Source organism: Aquarana catesbeiana, linkage group LG03 (genome assembly GCF_042186555.1).
Source record: "Aquarana catesbeiana isolate 2022-GZ linkage group LG03, ASM4218655v1, whole genome shotgun sequence".
Lineage (NCBI taxonomy): Eukaryota > Metazoa > Chordata > Amphibia > Anura > Ranidae > Aquarana > Aquarana catesbeiana.
The window spans coordinates 698,301,066-698,320,868 of NC_133326.1; the positions used below are offsets into that span (position 1 = coordinate 698,301,066).

Here is a 19,803-nt window from a genome sequence, read left to right on the forward strand (position 1 = left end):
GTTTTTTTTGCTTTTTTCAGAAATTCGGAAATTCGAACATTCGAAAATTTGGAAATTCGAAAATTTTGAAATTCGAAAATTTTGAAATTCCAAAATTCGGAAATTCAGAAACCCGAATTTCTGAATTTTCAAATTTCGAATTTCCGAATTTCCGAATTTTCGAATTTCGAATTTCCAAATTTTCTAATTTTCAAATTCCGAATTTCTGAATGTTCGAATTCCGAATTTCCGAAGTTTCAAATTTCCAAATTTTCGAATTTCAAATTTTTAAATTCCGAATTTCCGAATTTTCAAATTTTCGAATTTTCGAATTTCAAATTTTTGAATTCCGAAATTCAGAAATTTGAAAATGCGAAAATTCGAAAATCTGAAAAAAAGAAAGAAAATCAGTAAAATTTGAAATAATAACTAACTAATAATAGCTAACTATTAAATTATAGGTATTGGAATTTCCTTTCAAATTTGGCTGTTTGTGAATGTAACGAATACAAATTTATCTGAAGTTAAGAATTATCCGAAATAACAAATGGAATGGAATAAATTAATAATAAATAATAAAAAAAAGGTTTTATTATTATTATTGTTATTTATTATTATTAGAGCGTTACGTTACATTCGTTTAGATACGGCATTCGTTATTTCAGATAATTTGTTCAAATACGTTCACTAACAGCCAAATTTGAAAGGAAATTCCAATACCTATAATTTAATATTTATTATTAGTTTGTTATTATTTCAGCTTTTCGGGTTTTCGAATTTTCAGATTTTCATTCTTTTGAATGTTCAGATTTTCATTCTTTTTTTGATTTTCATATTTCCAAATTTTTTAATTTTGGAATTTCCTAATTTAGAATTTTCGAATTTCCTAATTTCGATTTTTCAAATTTCCGAAATTTTGAATTTTGGAACTTTCGAATTTCCGAAATTCTGAAAATTTGAAAATTTGAAAATTCGGAAATTCAAAAATTCAAAAATTCGGAAATTCGGAAATTCGGAAATTCGAAAATTTGGAAATTCGGCAATTCGGATATTCGTCAAAATTTGTTAAAAAAGAAATTTGGAACTAAACTAACTGCATATGTCTAGCAATTTGTACAAAGTTATATTGGTCCATCTTGAACCATTGTAAGTATGCATGTGCCATACCTACGGGATTCCATCTAGAAGCTGAAAATCACTGTAGTAGACACCACTTGTCCAGTGATCTCAACTAGGGTCATGCGCCAAGAGGCTGACCTGCTGTTTCCTGAACTTCCTCAGCATGGTCACAATTCAGGGAACACTTTGTATTTTCTCAATAAATGCAGTGTTCTCTGATTGTACGAGATGGAGATTGTGATGTTACCTCCTGTCTCTCCACCTCACCTAATCATGGAACACTTTGCATTCCTTGAAAAAATGCAGTGCTCCCTGAATGGCACCTGACCTCTTGTGTTCACAATGTAGCAGGGCTGCCGCTCGTTAAGGGGCCCAGAAGCTCGTGGTGATCCCTGTAAATGCAGTGCCTACTACAGCGATTTCCAGCTTCTGAGCGGATCCCACAGGTATAGTACAGTATATATACAGTATCCAAGTTGGACCAATGTAACTATGAAAAAATATCCCTACCTGGAACTCTTCTTTAACTTCTAGATGTTTCCTATAATAGTGAATCTTCATTTTTTTTCTAACTGGAAAATATCTAGACAAAATACTGGAGTTAGTTAAGAGGGAAGAATGAAGATTAAAATTAGTTTTAAGCAGAGTTTTTTTATTTCTCCTTTTATAGGTTAGGCAGTCTCTGGAAGAAGAAGGAACCATTTATCATCATGGTGAAGGAATATGGCTCCTCTATGATCCTACTACCAACTTTCTCATTTTTATGAATACAGAGGTTTCTTTTTGAGGGCTCTACACCAGTGTTTCTCAACCTTTTCTCAGTCAAGGCGCCATTTAAAATTACATTATGAACAATATCAAGGCACCCTTTAAAATTATGGACAATATCAAGGCACCCTTTAAAATTATGGACAACATCAAGGCACCCTTTAAAATTATGGACAGTCTCGAGGCACCCCATTCTAAAATGTAAAAACGAATCTAATATATTTACATAATGCGGCAACATCAACACATGTAGGACACCCAACATTAGAGCTGATTTATTCTTCCACAGCAAAAACACTTTTGTACACTAGTACCAACTAGTATTCCAGTGTTTCTCCTCTCCGTTTCTCTCCATCATTCAGCTAATGTGACCCCAGTGTTGACGGGGAGAGGGGCAGGGGAGGGTCAAACAAGGATGGTGTGCAGGCCATCAACACCCTTCTTATCAACACTGATGACATCACTGGTTGTTAGGACACCGGTGGCTGTAAAGTTGAAATGGTGCACAATAAAAACCTGTGGCTATGTGTAACTAAAAGGCATTTTTTAGGCATTTTGCTAAGGCACCCCTGAAGAAACCGCAAGGCACCCTGGTTAAATAAAGGCTGCTCTACACCATCAATGACTTTGACATGAAAAGCAAAGTTGTCTTCTTCAACCCAGACTACCTCCGGAAATTGACTGCTCACTACTAAAATTTTAACTACCACACCTAAGAACTGGTAAGCTGTGAGATTTTTGGTTTTGGATTTAGATATGCTTTGAGAACAGATAATGCGGGTATCAGAGATTATTAACTCAATGAAACATATCATTTTTTAACAAACTTATTATAAGAGCTCTAAACATGTTTCTATACTTCCAAAAAAAAAAAAAAGTTAGTCTCTTTTAGAAGGTAAGAGGGTTATAAAAAAAAATATGTGATGGTTCTTCAAAAGATTTCCCCATTTTTTTTTAACTCTTTTTATTAAGGATTTCAAAATAAAATGACATCACATACTAAACTCCTCCCAATGATGGGGCACTATTCCTCCCATTGACTCCAAATATGGGGCACTATTCCTCCCACTGATACCAATGGTGGGGCACTATTCCTCCCACTGACACAGATGATGGGCCCTCCTAAAGTTTGAACCCCTGAATTATACAATTGATTTATATGGAAATACCCTTTGAAAAAATATCTAGGAACCATTTCTGGGCAATTCACATAGTTAGAAAATTTTAGTAAAACAATTTTGTTGTTAGCAAATTGAAACTGCTTTACACATACTTACTGCAGCAGCTTGTGGTTTGATGGCTTCCCAATCCAACATCTTTGCAGTGCCCTGACCGACTTAAAAAATACCTCTTTTTTTAATCTGCAGAAAGAAATAAGAAAAAAAAAATGAGTGCGACAATGTTAAGATATCTACTGTATGTAGTATATGGTAATATCAACTACATACTGTATTTACTAGTCCATAGAGTCCAGCACTGTCTTGCTTGTACGGAATGTTCTCCCTAAGCTGCTCCTCTCCGGTCCTGCCATCTTGAATTAAGTTCCAGAACACTGGCATAGCGTAGACAGGTATCTTTGCCAGGTCTACTGGATCTGGCAGAGCCCCACAGCATGTATGCACATGTGCTAGACCTCTTGCGCATACGCTCACCACAGACCCCTGCCAATAAACTGACAGACATCCTGCGTCGTTTCTGCAAATGCATGTGGGGAGGGGCAGTGTGGTGTAACGGCAATAAACACTCAGAGTCCAGTTGCAGGAAAAGAAATTGTATTAAACAAGCCCAAAAAGGGTAAGGCTCCTGATCAGGAACGCTTCGGTCCCTGCCCAAATGGGGAAGTCTCCAGGAAAGATGGCTTGTCTCTCTGCTTTCCCTACTCATTTGCAACCTCTCCCTGCTGCTACTAACTATCCCTGTCAGATGGGTGACCTGATTCTACACTACTCGCACGCAAAATGTGCACCAAGCCTGGGAACCAGGGCCTTAAATCTGCTCTGCCTGACCCAAGATGGCTGCCAGACTCACATGGGGCAGCAGCATCCAATCAGATAGCTTCCCCAGTGACCCAGGAAACCATAGAGGAACCATATTCCATATTCATCTTGACTTCCCCTCAAACGGCAATGCCGCTGTGGTCGAGCATCACCTACAGTGGAGAGAATAGGCTGCACCTGCCTACATGCGGGAGATCCCGCGATCTGCCTCCTGGAATGAGTGATGTAGACATCCCAAGAGGCAGTTCTCAGGACCGGACGCATGCACAGAAAAGCTGCAACACATCCCAGAGGGACCCGTGGCATTTCCTGAGTGCTCAATGGGTCCAGAGACCTCATTCTCGTCTAGGAGAGAACGGTGGACCTACACTATAGGAAAACAAATTTACATAAACAAAATTTGTTTTGCAATTCTAATATGCAAAAAGTGGAGAGGAGGCAGAGGAGAGCAACAATAAATAACAGGGTTAAGGTCTGCTTTTCAGCGGTTCCCGCCCAGGCATATTGTACAATGACGGCTTGGTGGGACCGCTCTTGTTCTGGGAGGACGTCATATGACATCCTCCCATACAGGGTGCGAATAGCTGGAATCAGTGGTGAGCGGTGTCTTTTGGACACAGAGCATCACTGATCAGGGTAAAGAACCAATTATGTTGGCACTTTACCATGTGATCAGCTATGTCCAATCACAGCTTATAACACAAATGCCACTTGTCGGCATTTCCTTTCACTGTCTAAGAAAAGGAAAGCCTATAACTGGCTTTCCTGTGTCAGGGGACATTTAGACTGATCATCAGTGCAGCCTCATCAGTGCCCATCAGTGCAGCATATCAGTGCCCATCAGTGCCACCTATTAGTGCCCATCAGTGCCTCCTTGTCAGTGCAGCCTCATCAGTGTCTCTTCACCAGTGCCCATTGGTGCAGCTTATCCGTGCTTATCAGTGCAGCCTCATCAGTGCCCATCAGTGCAGCATATCAGTGCCCATCAGTGCCACCTATCAGTGCCCATTAGTGCTTCCTTGTCAGTACAGCTTTATCAGTGTCTCTTCATCAGTGCCCCTCAGTGCAGCTTATCCGTGCTTATCAGTGCTGCCTCATCAGTGGTCAATAATGCACATCAGTGCAGCCTCATTGATGCAGCCTCCTCAGTGCCCATCACTGCGCATCAGTGCCACTTATCAGTGCCCATCGGTGCCTCCTTGTCAGTACAGCCTCATCAGTGTCTCTTCATCAGTGCCCCTGAGTGGAGCTTATCCGTGCTTATCAGTATTGCCTCATCAATGGCCATTAATGCACATCAGTGCAGCCTCATTGATGCAGCCTCCTCAGTGCCCATCAATGCCCATCAATGCAGCCTCATCAGTGGCCATCAGTGCCCATCAATGCAGCCTATCAGTGCCCTGGCAGAAAAAAGCTGTTTAGGTGGCCGGCTTTCCAAAAAAAAGTGATCCCAGGGGCAGATTTACCGCAAGATCACTTTTATAGGTGGTGGGAGAGGTAAACCGCTTTCCAGTTGTTTCCGGGTTTACCGGAGTCGAACGATCAGTTGGATGGATAGGCAGGTAGTCAAGTGAGCGCAAAATGGCTCCCTCTTGGCTCTATGCCCTTGTAGGACTGGAGCGACCTCCAACGTCACTTTCAGTTCTAGGGTTTAACCGTTTCTGGACCGCCCCACGTACATGTACTGTAGAGGGACAGTGTAAAAATAAAAAGTTAAATAATAATAAAAAAAAAAAGTAAAGTGCCCCATACCTCCATGCTCACGCACAGAAGCCTACGAAGGTCGTGCCCCGCATATGTAAACCACACATGTGAGGTATCGCCACGATTGTTAGAATGAGAGCAATAATTCTAGTGCAAGACCTCCTCTGTAACTCAAAACTGATAACCTGTAGAAATTTTTAAACGTCGGCTTTGGAGATTTTTAAGGGTCAAAGCTTGTCGCCATTCCACGAGCGTGCGCAATTTTAAAGCGTGACATGTTAGGTATCTACTTACTCTGCGTAACATCATCTTTCACATTATACAAAAAAATTGTGGTAACTATTGTGCTTTTTTTTTTTTTTTTAATTCCTTAATCACTTCCCGCCCAAGGTACGTAATAGGACGTCCTTGACGTCTACTCAGATTTCAGCCGGTGATTCCCTACATCATAAGAACGATCAAAGCGGCTGTTGATCGTTCTTATGGGCGGCGAGAAGGGACCTCCCCACCTCCCGTCACCCTCTGGTGTTTCTACTGACTCCCCACTTCCATCGGTGAGACGGAGACAGGATCCACCAGCCCCGGATGTTTACCATAGAGATTTCTGGCGGACCAGATGGTCGGCGGAATCTCTATGATCGTTCGGAGGCCGGGCGTGATGTTGTGATGTCACGCCCGGCCTCTGCATTCAAACAAATGGCGCAGCCTCGGCTGGGGAGCCAGGATCGTTTATTTTTTATTTCAGGCTTCCCCATCTCACTGTAAAGAGCACCAATCATGCCATATTCCTATTACAAGGGATGTTTGCATTCCTTGTAATAGGAATAAAAGTGATCAACATTTTTTTTTTTAAGTGTCAAACTAAAAAAAGAAAAGTAAAATTAACAATAAAAAAAGTAAAGCGCCCCTGTCCCCGTGAGCTCGCACGCAGGAGCGAACGCATACGTAAGTCCCGCCCACATATGAAAACTGTGTTCAAACCACACATGTGAGGTATCGCCGCGAACGTTAGAGCGAGAGCAATAATTCTAACCCTAGACCTCCTCTGTAACTCAAAACATGTAACCAGTAAAAAAATTTAAAGCGTCGCCTATGGGGATTTTTAAATAACAAAGTTTGGCGCCATTCCACGAGCGTGTGCAATTTTGAAGCGTGACATGTTAGGTATCTATTTTCTCGGCGTAACTTCATCTTTCACATTATGAAAAAAAAGTTGGACTAACTTTAATGTTTTTTCTTTTTAAAGCATGAAACTTTTTTGTTTGTTTTTTTTTTAAAAAAGTGTTCGAAAAATGGCTGCGCAAATACCGTGCGGGATAAAAAGTTGCAACAAGCGCCATTGTATTCTCTACGTTCTTTGCTAAAAAAAAACATATATAATGTTTAGGGGGTTCGCTGTAATTTTTCTAGCAAAAAAAATGATGAATATTACATGTATAGGAGAGAAATGTCAGAATTGGCCTGGATGGCAAGTGGTTATAAGTGTATTTTTCTTAAAATAAATTGCATTTGAAAGACCGCTGCGCATATACAGTGTGACATAAAATATTGCAACCACCGCTATTTTATTTTCTAGGGTCCTTGCTAAAAAATAGAATGTTTGGGGGGTTACAGCAAAAAAATACTGATTTTAACTTGTAAGTAACAAATGTCAGAAAAAGGTTGGTTAAAAAAACGTGGTAAAAGCCACATATTGCAAATGAGTTTAGGGGCATCTAATTCATGCATTGTATTGGCCAAAATATTAATTTAATCTGGCCTTTGGAATGCATTACCGCTAGCGTTTATGCACGTGTGGATGCGTTTAGACACATTTAGGCGAGTTCTACTTTGTTAGCAAAAAAACAGAAAAGACGTTTTACTTTAACCTCTTTCCGACCGCCCCATGCAGATATAATGCTGCAAGGCAGCCGCTTTGTGCTGGATCATCTGTTACATGATCAGGAATTCTGGGTAGGGGGCATGCGTATGCGCATCTGCCGTCCATTAATTTTGGCCAGGACAAGCCAATCATTAGGTGTCGGCCAATGATTGATCGCTGAGACTCACTGATCGGTTCGGTCATTTAGGGACGGGAACAACACAGAGCTCCGAACACTGACGGGGGCGATCTTGCTGTTTTTTTTATTAAGTGTAGCACTACCCCTGCAGGAGTTGCTGATGTTCGGGTCCCCACTGCTGCACAGCCAGTCACTTTGCATTTCCTTCTTTCGCACAGACACAAATGCAAATGCAAATATATAAAATCCATTAATCGTTCAGCAAGAAGAGTGTTTTTTCAGACGGCCTAAAAGGCAACATTGAATATACAAAAATCTTTCAAATGACATGCTATGGGGGTGTCTTAAAGCTGAACTAGAGGAATTCAGAACTCATTCACAAAACACTTAGGCTTATGTGAATGGGCATCTAGAACTTTGGAGAATGTTCTGAAACTAGTGGGTTGAGGTGACGTTTTATAAAGGGATGATAACTTGGATGGGGTAGGGAATTGTGGGATGCCCAACTTGGAAAATGTCCAGAACATACAACAAAAGGGAACAACTTTCTCCCTATTTACATGAAGATCCTCTTCTTCCTTCCTCCTGCACAAACTTGATTCACTATTTACAGCACCTGCTGATCACTTCATGGAATTAACAGTCTTGTTAATTCAGCAGCAGCCCATTACAGGCTAGGAACATCCCATCCCAGTGTGGATACGTTTTAGTACATTGTGGAGTAAACAGCATACACCTTCTGCCTTCCTGTAGACACTGAGCCCAGTTGTACCACTGCAGAAGACTCCAAGCCTGCCTGGCTACCACCAGCCCACCTGGCTGCTTGCTTACACCAGCCCCCCTGACTGGCACACACACACATGGATATTCCCCAGGGCATGGTTAAATGAAGACTTGGCACACTGCGGTCTTCAAGAGAGCACTGTTACAGCTGACAGTCATTCATTCCCCTTGCCTGTCCCTGCACCGTGCTGATGTACTCGCTGTCTCTGCTTGCTCTCTCCCGCTGCCTCTCCTATATGAATCCCTCCAACTGCCTCCTGTGGTGGGATCCTTCCAGGCGAGCTTTCCCGAGCTCCAGCTCCAGGTAACACCCCTCCCTGGCAGGGGTCCCTCAAGGACCACCGACAGCCTCTCCTCAGCACTGCTTCTCCGTCTTCCACCCGACTCCCCTGCTGGCATAGCCCATGTCTATTTATGGGCTATCTCAGTCCCCTGCCAGACCCACCTCTGGGGATTGGCTGAGGGCCCATAAATATTCAAGACAGCTTCTCCTCACCTCCACTCACTAGTTGCAGAACATTCTCCAATGTTCTAGATGCCCATTCACAGAAGCCTTTGTGTTTTGTGAATGAGTTCACATAGTACAAAGGCTTCTGTGTACTGTTTTTACAAAGTAGCTGAATTCCTGGAGTTCAGCTTTAACACACCCCCATAGCATGTCATTTGAAAAATTTTTGGATATTCAATGTTGCCTCTTAGGTCGTCTGAAAAAACACTCTTCTTGCTGAACAATTAATGTATTTTATTTATTTATTTGCATTTGCACATGTCCCAATGGCCACTGCTCAGTTCCCCATTGTTTAAGAACCCCTTGCTTATTAGCCTGGAGAATGGCCAATGCTGATTTATAAGATTTGGCTCTCATTGACTGCAGTCATGTTCGTCAAATCTGCATCCGACCGAACATGTTTGGCTCATCCCTAGTGGCAGTATATATATTAGTGTGTGCGTTGTGTCATTTATTGGCCACTGCTTGTGTCTATGGATTGGGGGAATGTTGGGGTTCTCATGATAAATGGTCAATTTCAGAGGACACATGGTGGACAGTGATACTTCATGTATTGTTGACCATCCAAGCCTAAGCCGGAAGATTTCTGAGAAGAGTCTCATGTCCCTAGATTCTCCCTCCTAGTCTAAAACCTTTCCCTTTCGCTATTGCTCTCCCTGACAGATGGGTGTCCTGTCCCTACGCTGTCCACATGTGAAAACATGAAGCAAAAACCAAGGAGGGCAGGGTGTTAAATAAGCTCTGCCTGGCGGAAGATGGCCACCAGAGTCACATGGACTATCAGCATCCGACTGAATCACTGTCCCAGTGACCCAGGAAACCATAGGAGAACCATTTTCCTCTTGACTTTCTCTCCTCCTGTATTGTTTCTGTGGATGAGCGCCACCTGCAGTGGAGAAAAGGGACTGCACATGCCTACATGTGTTCTAAAAGAAACATACTTGCAAACAGTTTGCTTCCCCATTTTAATTTCTTTCTTTTATTCGGTGGACATTTTGAGATGGCAATCAATGTTGATAGAAGTAAAGTCTATGAACATTTAGAGTCCAGATGACTACATGAAATGATGTGACGTTGTTTTTAAACCCTCTCAGAAGAAAAAATCGATATGTCCCTGCTATGTCCCTAAGTGCTCTACAGCTTTTAGGAACCAATGCCCTCAATTTGGGTCTTCAGCTTATTTTGTAGCTCCAACAAATTGAAAGAGAGCATTAGCTAAAGATGGAACAAGCTGAAAAAGAGCTGGAGATGGTCCAACTCCAGCATGAAATTGTCTCTTTACCTCCATGTGCATCAGGATCTACTGCTGCCAGAGATACACCTGTGCAGACCTCTTAGTATGTCATCTGAAATCAAGTTGGCCATGTCACCGGCTGTTGTTCAGAGAGGAGGAGGAGGCCAAGCCCACCAGCTAATGTGTCTCCAGTGTTGTTTTTTAGGGAAAGAGTAGGAGGCCACAACAAAACACCCTGCATGGGTAACAGCATTACTGTCAAACTCCCAGGTATGGGATCAGAGGATAGCCATGGCTGCCTAGGGTTGGAGAGCCTCAAGAATGTGATCCCAAGGGAAAACCTGGTCATCACAGGGAGTTGGTGTTGTCACCTATTCAGTCCCTTTTGCTTATGTTTCTTTGAACCAAGAATCAAAAAGAAAAGGGATAGAAGTAGGCATATCAGATCCCACTAATGTATTGCCAGGTACTGACCTGGGCATCTGAGCCTCCCAGCATGTGCCCAGTACCCCTTGACAAAAGGTTCCTAATATTTCAGCAATGTCCCAAAGTAGTTTGTGTAGGCAGTTTAATTTCCATGCATCTGATGTTTGTGCATGGCTGTAGGAAAGACCACATAAGATTCCTACTCATAGGATAGATTGGGGAATTGATTTGGGGAACTTTGAAGATCTCAAGATAAATCAAGGTAAATTTCTAAGGATGTACAATGTGGGGTGATACTTCATGTATGGTTCGTGAACCACTGATGTCACCATCAGGAAGTTAGTCCTCAACCAAACCCCCCCACCCTTCCTTAAGCTTTAAAGGCAGCTAGATGGCATTGTGTGAAAATTATCCACCGCAGACAGTTCTTCAGAGGGCAATACATGTTTCAATAAACCACTTGTTTGGATCTACTTCAACCACTTGCCTACTGGAGCAATTTTAAATTGTTTGCACACATGCTTAAATCTGCATTTTTTTTTTTTTTTGCAAGAAATCACTGTAGCCCCCTTAAAAAAATATTTTCTGAAAGCAGAGACCCTGGAGAATAAAATGATGATCGTTGCAGTTTTTTATGTTGCATGAGCTTGTGTAGTTATTTATCAAACCCATATTTTTAGGAAAAAATACATTACAATTAATTTTAGATTGGGCTGTGTTAAGTAAATAGATACCAAGCAAGTGAGGTCATAAAATTGCGCACGTCTGCAGAAAACTTTAACAAGCCCCCTATGTGGTAGCATGGGCAGGTGACAGGTACTCTTTATGGAGACATTGGGGGTCTATTAGACCTCCAATGTCTCCCCTGCCCTCCAATGCAGCTATTCAAACACAACTTGTACTTGAATAACTGCATCCTCGGCTACACTCGTTGAGGATTGACAGCTGTGACCCCAGAAGTGATGTAATACAGGTTAATACAGATTAACTCGCAGGAGGGATCTGGGTATGGATGTTCTCGGAGTTCCTCCTGATTTCACTTGGCAAGCTGTCTCCCCTGGAGGAACAAGAGAGCCAAGGAAGCACCACGGAGGGGGCACACATTAACATCCCCCAAAAAAACGGTTGGGTGTCTCTAAAGCTGCGGAAATCGATTTATTGGAAAGCCCTTTGCCATCTGTTGACCAGTTGTCTACTGGGAACTGTTACCCTCCTCCTGCCCAGGACAATTTTCAGCTTTCAGCGCTCTAAAACTTTGAATGACAATTGCGTGTTAATGCATCACTGTACCCAAAGATAGAGATAATTTTTCTCCTTCACTGATGTGTGCTGATGAGGCTGCACTGATGGGCACCGATAGGCTGCACTAATGGGCACTGATAGGCTGCACTGATGGGCAGGGCACTGATGAGGCAGCACTGATGGACACTGATGATGCTGCACTGAAGGGCGGTCATGAGGTAGCACTGATGGGCACTGATGAGGTGGCACTGATGGGCACTGATGGGCTGCACTGATGTGCACTGATAGGCTGCACTGATGAGGCGGCACTGGTGGGCACTGATGAGGCTGAACTGATAGGCAGCCCTGATAGGCATTGATAAAGTTGCACTGATGGGCACTGATGGGCAGCACTGATGGGCACTGTCAGCATGAGGAAAGTATAACTGGCTTGTGTTTACATCATGCTCAGCTGTAATCACCGAGCGTGCCACTTGCATGATCATGGGAGGACGCCCTCCCAAAACTGGCTGACTAAGCTGTAGCCATCATTCGGCTATAACGCAGTCGGAAAGTGGTTAAAATAGGTACCAAGCTCACGGCTGCAGTAGCATTAGTGAGCTTGTTGTAACCACTTGACTACCTAGGCAGGCAAGTGATTCAAAGTCAACTTCACCTTTGGGGCAGGCCACATGATAACACGATAACATACTTACCTTGAATCACGATCTAGCAATGATTTCTGTATGGCCCTACCCAACACCACACAGCCTTCACAAAGAAATGTCCAGCTGGATCTGCACTCAGAATTAAAGCAGAACTCCAGGCTTCCCTTCAGTCTTGCACAGATGTACAGACTCCATTTAAATGTAAAACCCAAAACTATTTATTAAAATGCACTCACAAAGATTACACACAAAGTTGCTTAACAATGTGTCTAAAAGAGAGTAGGGACAGATCTTATAGCTCACCACTCCCTGCTGATGTTGCTTGGGATAGAATCTCTACAGACCTGTTGCTGATCCAGTATGCTTTCACCACCCTCTGTGCTGAACTGATAGGCCTTGGCCCTCCGCCCTATGTGTTACGCCATCAAATTCACCAGGGGCTAAAATTGACAGGTCTCGGCTCTCTGCCTTACACGTTACATCATCGACTTCTTCTTCGGGGGGGGGGGGACGTGACAGGTTTTGGTGCTCTGCCCTACACATTACATTAGCAACTTTCTCAGGGGGTGAAACTGAAAGGTATCTATGGTCTGCCCTACACATAAATTAATTGACTTCTTCAGGTTGAATTTACAGGTATCTGTCCTCCGCCCTATGCATTATGTCATCGACTTCTTCAGGGGTGGGGAACTGATGGGTCTTGACCCCCAATAATGATCACACAGCAATATAGAGTGTAAATATGAGCATCCACTGATAATGTCCTCACATCTTCATCATTTATATAGTCACATCGTAGAATAAAAGAAATAAAAGAATCCTAGAACTCACATTTTCAATGTAGAATGTGATATAAGGCTTTTTAGACGTGAACAGTTAGCACTTGTTTGTGTAGCGTCTCTTTTCCTCGACCTGTGAAAAACAATTGGATATTAGAAGATCTCTCCTCTCTCCTCTCCTCTTTCTTCTCCTCTCCTCTCCTCTCTCTTCTCCTCTCCTCTCTCTTCTCCTCTTCTCTCCTCTTCCTTCTCCTCTTCTCTCATCTCTCTTCTCCTCTCCTCTCCTCTCCCACTCTCTCTCCTCTCCTCTCTCATCTCCTCTCTCTTCTCTTTTCCTCTCCTCTCCTCTCACCTCTCCTCTCTTCTCCTCTCTCTTCTCCTCTTTCTTCTCTTCTCCTCTCCTATCTTCTTCCCAACCCCCTCCTTTCCTTACCTCTTCCTTCTCTCCTCTCCTCTGTTCTCTTTTTCCCAATCTTAACCCCCTCTCCTCTTCCCACTCTTCTCCTCCCCTCTTCCCTCCTCTCTTCTTCCCTCTCCTCTCTTCTCCCCTACCCCTCTCTGCTCCTTTCCTTACCTCTGCCTTCTTTCTTCTGCTCTCCTCTCCCCTCTATTTTCTCCCCTCTCTTCTCTCCCTTCTCATCTCTCCTCTCCTTCCCCTCTCCTCTCTCTTCTCCTTTCCTCTCTCTTCTCCCCTCTCTTCTCCTCTCTTTTCTCCTCTCTCTTCTCTTTTTCTCTTCTCCCCTCTCTCTTATCCTCTCTCTTCTCCTATCCTCTCCTCTCTCCTCTCCTCTCTGGAGGGAGACTAGAACAGCTGTCAGGTTTTTATTGCTGTCGCTATCCTCGCTCTGTTCTGGTGTCCATTGCAACTGAAGCAGAAAGTGATGGGAAATACAAAATTTTACAGTTGTCAAATAGAAACAGGGGGGAAATCTTTCAATGGGGACACCTGTCTCATTGAAACTATCTAAGAGGGGAATCTCCCCCAAACTCCCCCAGTGTAATCTGCAGTGATGAGCTTTCAGCAGGAGTTCTAGCCTTTACCCATAAATGAAAGTACTATTTATAAAGAATTAGCTGTTCCAATGTCTCAAGCAATTACACAGGTGTCACAAAGAATCCCCATCATTTTCCTAATATGTTTATTTCTCATGACCTAGATCTGGAAAATACCACATGATGGCCACTAGATGGAACTGATAATCATAAGAAATAAACATACTAGGTAAATTATGGGGGTTACCCGTAAAGGCTGTGAAAATGCTGAGACAGTGTGAATGTCTCAGCATTCACTCAAAAGTCAAAAATAATACCTGTAGTGTTTGTATCATGTTTGAACTGTCAGTTTCTACTTGTTGAACATTACCTAACATTCAATCCTAAGAAAAAAATATAGCCTCAAGAACATTTGACCAGAACAGTTAAAGAACATTTGACCAACAGAGAAAATAAGCTAACACTATAGGCTAAGAACATTCGACCTGAAGAGGAAATAATATGAGGGAGACCTCAGCATTATAAACTAAGAGATGCATTTCATTAAAAAATGGCAGAGCTATTTGTTATGTGAAACTACATGTACAGTATATTCATTTTGTGCAAATGGGGGGCAAAAACGGATGTTATTGGGCTATTTTCTCTCCAGATTGAGTTTTTTTATTGATAAGTATAAATTAAATCAGGAAAATACCCCATTATGGCCACTAGATGGAACTAATGACCATAGTAAATACATATTAAAGTGTCATGAACCAGCTTCTGCAGAGAGTGAACTGCTGTACAGAACTGATGCAATTTTGCAGAGATGAAACACTGTTGTATTGCCTCATTACCACCTGTTTAACCTCCTAAATACTGGAAAACCTTGCCGCAACTGTTATTTGGCAGGGCAGACATGCCACAACCCTGGAGAAGAGAACTGTCATTAACAAGGTATATTCTTGTATATTCATGTTGCGGTCATATTCCAGATTTTGATAAGCCCCCCCCACCCACAAACCCCCACAATCACTGGACCAGGGTTGTGGGAAAAGGAACTTCATTAACAAGTTGTCTTCCCCATGTTGCTGTCTTACTCCAGATCCTGATAAGCCCCCCCCATCCACAGACCCCCACAACCACTGGACCAGGATTGTGGGGAAGAGGACCTTCATTAACAAGGTATCTTCTTCATGTTGCAGTCATATTGCAGATTCCGATAAGCCCCCCACCCACAGACCCCCACAATCACTGGACCAGGGTTATGGGAAGAGGAACTTCATTAACAAGGCATCTTCCTCATGTTGTGGTCATATTCCAGATTCTGATAAGCGCCCCCCCCACCCACAGACCCCCACGACCACTGGACCAGGGTTGTGGGGAAGAGGACCTTCATTAACAAGTTGTATTCCCCGTGTTGCGGTCATATTCCAGATTCCGATTAGCCCCCCACCCACAGACCCCCATAACCACTGGACCAGGATTGTGGGGAAGAGGACCTTCATTAACAAGGTGTCTTCTTCATGTTGCGGTCATATTCCAGATTCCGATAAGCCCCCCACCCACAGACCCCCACAATCACTGGACCAGGGTTGTGGGGAAGAGGACCTTCATTAACAAGGTGTCTTCTTCACGTTGCGGTCATATTCCAGATTCCGATAAGCCCCCCACCCACAGACCCCCACAATCACTGGACCAGGGTTATGGGAAGAGGAACTTCATTAACAAGGCATCTTCCTCATGTTGTGGTCATATTCCAGATTCTGATAAGCCCCCCCTACCAACAGACCCCCACGACCACTGGACCAGGATTTTGGGGAAGAGGACCTTCATTAACAAGGTATTTTCCATATGTTGCGGTCATATTCCAGATTCCAATAAGCTCACCCACCCACAGACCCCCATAACCACTGGACCAGGGTTGTGGGGAAGAGGACCTTCATTAACAAGTTGTCTTCCCCATGTTGTGGTCTTATTCCAGATCCTGATAATCCCCCCATCCATAGACCCCCACAACCACTGGACCAGGATTGTGGAGAAGAGGACCTTCATTAATAAGGTATCTTCTTCACGTTGCAGTCATATTTTAGATTCCGATAAGCCCCTCACCCACAGACTCCCACAACCACTGGACTAGGGTTGTGGGTAAAAGGACCTTCATTAACAAAGTATCTTTCTTATGTTGTGGTCATATTCCAGATTCCAACAAGCCCCTCCACCCACAGACCCCCACAACCACTTGACCATGGTTGTGGCGAGGAGGACCTTCATTAACAAGGTATCTTCCCCATGTTGCGGTCATATTCCCTATTTCGATAAGCCCCCCATCCACAGACCCCCACAACCATTGGACCAGGGTTATAGGGAAGAGGAACTTCATTAACAGGGTATCTTCCTTGTGTTGAGCTCATATTGCAGATTCTGATAAGCCCCTCCACTCTTAGACCCCCACGACCACTGGACCAGGGTTTTGGGGAAGAGGAGTATCATTAACAAGGTATCTTCCTCATGTTGCAGTCATATTCCAGATTCCGATAAGCTCACCCACCCACAGACCCCCATAACCACTGGACCAGGGTTGTGGGGAAGAGCACCTTCATTAACAAGGTATCTTCCTCATGTTGCGATCATATTCCAGATTCTGATAAGCCCATCCAGCCACAGGCCTCCATAACCACTGGACCAGGATTATGGGGAAAAGGACCTTCATTAACAAGGTATCTTCTTCATGTTGCGGTCATATTCCGATAAGCCCACCCCCCACCCACAGAACCCCCACAACCATTGGACCAGGGTTATAGGGAAGAGGACCTTCCTTAACAAGGCATCTTTCCCATGTTGTGGTCATATTCCAGATTCCTCCGCGGGGGGGGGGGGGGGGGGACTCACATTCTTCCCCCCTTCCTTTCCTTGCCAGCTACACTTAAGATCTTTGGGAACCCCCTCTTTTTTTTGTTGTTGTTTTAAATGTGGGGTTTTCCCTAAAATCTATAAACTCATCTAAGATAAGTGTTCTGGTATAAACTTTGTCAGGGACCCCAAGATTTTTTTTTCCTTTTTTTGTAGTTTTTGCTATAGGGTGTATTACAATAAAAGTTGAAGTTTAGAAATAAAAAACGAATTCAGGTAATTCACATTTCCCAGTTGGCTACTTTTTTTTGTAAAAAATAGCACAGGGACCCCCCAAAAGCTTTCCAACATACATACAAAACCACCAGACCCTTAAGGGTTGGTGTGGGGTCTCCATGCTATTTTAACCAAGAAAACCAAGCTGACAGGGAGATATCATTTACTACCATTTTTTTCTACAGATGCACCACTTTACAGAGAGGCTTAAGCCATCCCCAGGTATGTTTTTTTAACCGCTTGCCGACCGCCACACACAGATGTACGTCGGCAGAATGGCACAGGCAGGCAAATGGGCGTACCTGTATGTGCCTTTAAATTCGCTGCCTGTCTGGCGCGCGCACGCCCACTTAACCACTTGATCGCCCCCTAATGTTTAACCCCTTCCCTGTCTGTGTCATTTACACAGTAATCAGTGCATTTTTATAGCACTGTATCGCTGTATAAATGTCAATGGTCCCAAAATAATGTCAAATAATGTCAAAAGTTTCCGATGTGTCCGCCATTATGTCGCATTATGTCATGATAAAAATCGCAGATCGCCGCCATTACTAAAAAAAAAAAAAAATGAATAATAAAAATGCCATAAAACTATCCCCTATTTTGTAGACGCTATAACTTTTGCGCAAACCAATCAATACACGTTTATTACGATTTTTTTAAATCAAAAATATGTAGAAGAATACGTATCGGCCTAAACTGAGGAAAAAAATTTTTTTTTATATATTTTTGGGGGATATTTATTATAGCAAAAAGTCAAAAATACTGCTTTTTTTTCAAAATGGTCGCTCTTTTTTTGTTTATAGCGCAAAAAAATAAAAACCACAGAGGTGATAAAATACCACCAAAAGAAAGCTCTATTTTTGGGAAAAAAAGGACGTCAATTTTGTTTGGGTACAATGTCGCACAACCGCGCAATTGTCAGCTAAAATGACGCAGTGCCGAATCGCAAAAAATGCTCTGGTCAGGAAGGGGGTAAAATCGTCCAGGGCTGAAGTGGTTAAAGGAACTGGGCAATTCTTTTTTTTTTTTTTAATGTTTTGCATTGATACAGGGCAGTGCCCAGCCCCCCTATGCCCTTTGACAACTTCTTGCCTAGTAGCCTTGAAAATGGCCAGAATAGACTTTAAAGATTGAGTTCCCAATGACCTCAATAGGGTTTGGTTTGCACTTGCCTATAACTCCCCTTCTCTTCGACATACATTATGTATTGCCCTTCTGATTTCTCTTTCTGTCTCTTTGCCATCCTTTTATTCTTTTTCCATTATCATCAACGCGTAGGCCCATGTCCCATGAGATATCCTGTCATGGCAAGATCCCTAACAGACCATTTACCCTTTGCTGTGAAGTCGCCCCCCTCTCTAGTAGGACCAGCGAGACATTGCCCAGCTAAAAAATTGCCCATCCCAGCTGAGATTTGATGTTCCATTAAGTCTTTTCTCGGGTATTGCCCATGTGACACGGCCCTTATGCCATCTCCATCATCTCTCTGCCTTTCTCTGTACATACACATACACAAAGTGGAGCCCAACACACCCCTTCTGTATTCTATACCCTCAGAGACTTACCGGTCATGTCCAGGTTCTGGTTGGCTCTGCTGACTCTGGTAGAAGACGTAACATATCACCAAAGTATTGAGGACCAGAATGACCTTCCAAGGGTAACGTCTCACCATTATGGTATAACACAATGATGGTAGTGGAGCAGATTGGGATACCTCTGGGTAATTTCACTCTCTGCTGGTAGAAGTGACCTCACCCCTATAGGAGTGCACACCATAAATAAAACTTTATGTGAACTTCATGAAAGAATTCCATATCTTCTCCACCATGCTAGCAGGTTTCTGGGCTCACTGCCCAACTCCTTTTCTCTTTCAGTCCATCCACCGACCGCCAGTAATACAGAGAAGAGAGTTCAAACTTTAAATCCCAAATCCGGGCTTAACAACTATTGGCTGCATACAAAGGGCGTGTGTATTCTTCCTTCAATCTCGCTGTGCTCCGTGTCGTACATCCAAATCTATGCAGTAATTCAATGTGAGAGAACTCCTGAACTTTGCCTCCATGGAGGAGGTTCAAGCAATAAAGGCCGGCTAAGGCACACACTGTCACTTTAATGGAGAGAACATTGATTCAGCACTTATATCTCCTCCACTCTCTGACAAAGTACAACCAGTCATTCCATGTACACATCCAACACTGTCCACTACCTCCACTTTCTGTCACCTTAAATACAGGTTACTGATCGAGCACTGCTTCCTCCTCCACTATATGATACCTTAAAAAACAAATTACTGATCCAACACCAATTCTGTCTAAACTATCTGTCACCTTATATACAGATTACTGATCCAGCACTGCTTCCTCCTCCACTATCTGTCACCTTATATACAGATTACTGATCCAGCACTGCTTCCTCCTCCACTATCTGTCACCTTATATACAGATTACTGATCCAGCACCGCTTCCTCCTCCACTATCTTTCACCTTATATACAGATCACTGATCCAGCACTGC

General features: G+C 43.1%; 1 protein-coding gene across 1 annotated transcript in view; it reads right to left on the bottom strand.

Moving 5' to 3' along the window:
- LOC141133583 (alpha-2,8-sialyltransferase 8E-like) overlaps positions 1-19,477 on the bottom strand; it is a 53,527-nt gene extending 34,050 nt beyond the window's left edge. Inside the window, exons 1-3 of the mRNA XM_073623045.1 lie at positions 18,856-19,477; positions 13,239-13,319; positions 3,144-3,227 (exon numbers count right to left, since the gene is read on the bottom strand). Of these exons, the coding sequence (XP_073479146.1) occupies positions 3,144-3,227; positions 13,239-13,319; positions 18,856-18,962 (272 nt within the window). The 5' untranslated portion in view covers positions 18,963-19,477. The remainder of the gene's footprint in view (positions 1-3,143; positions 3,228-13,238; positions 13,320-18,855) is intronic.
- Positions 19,478-19,803: the final 326 nt, after the last annotated feature.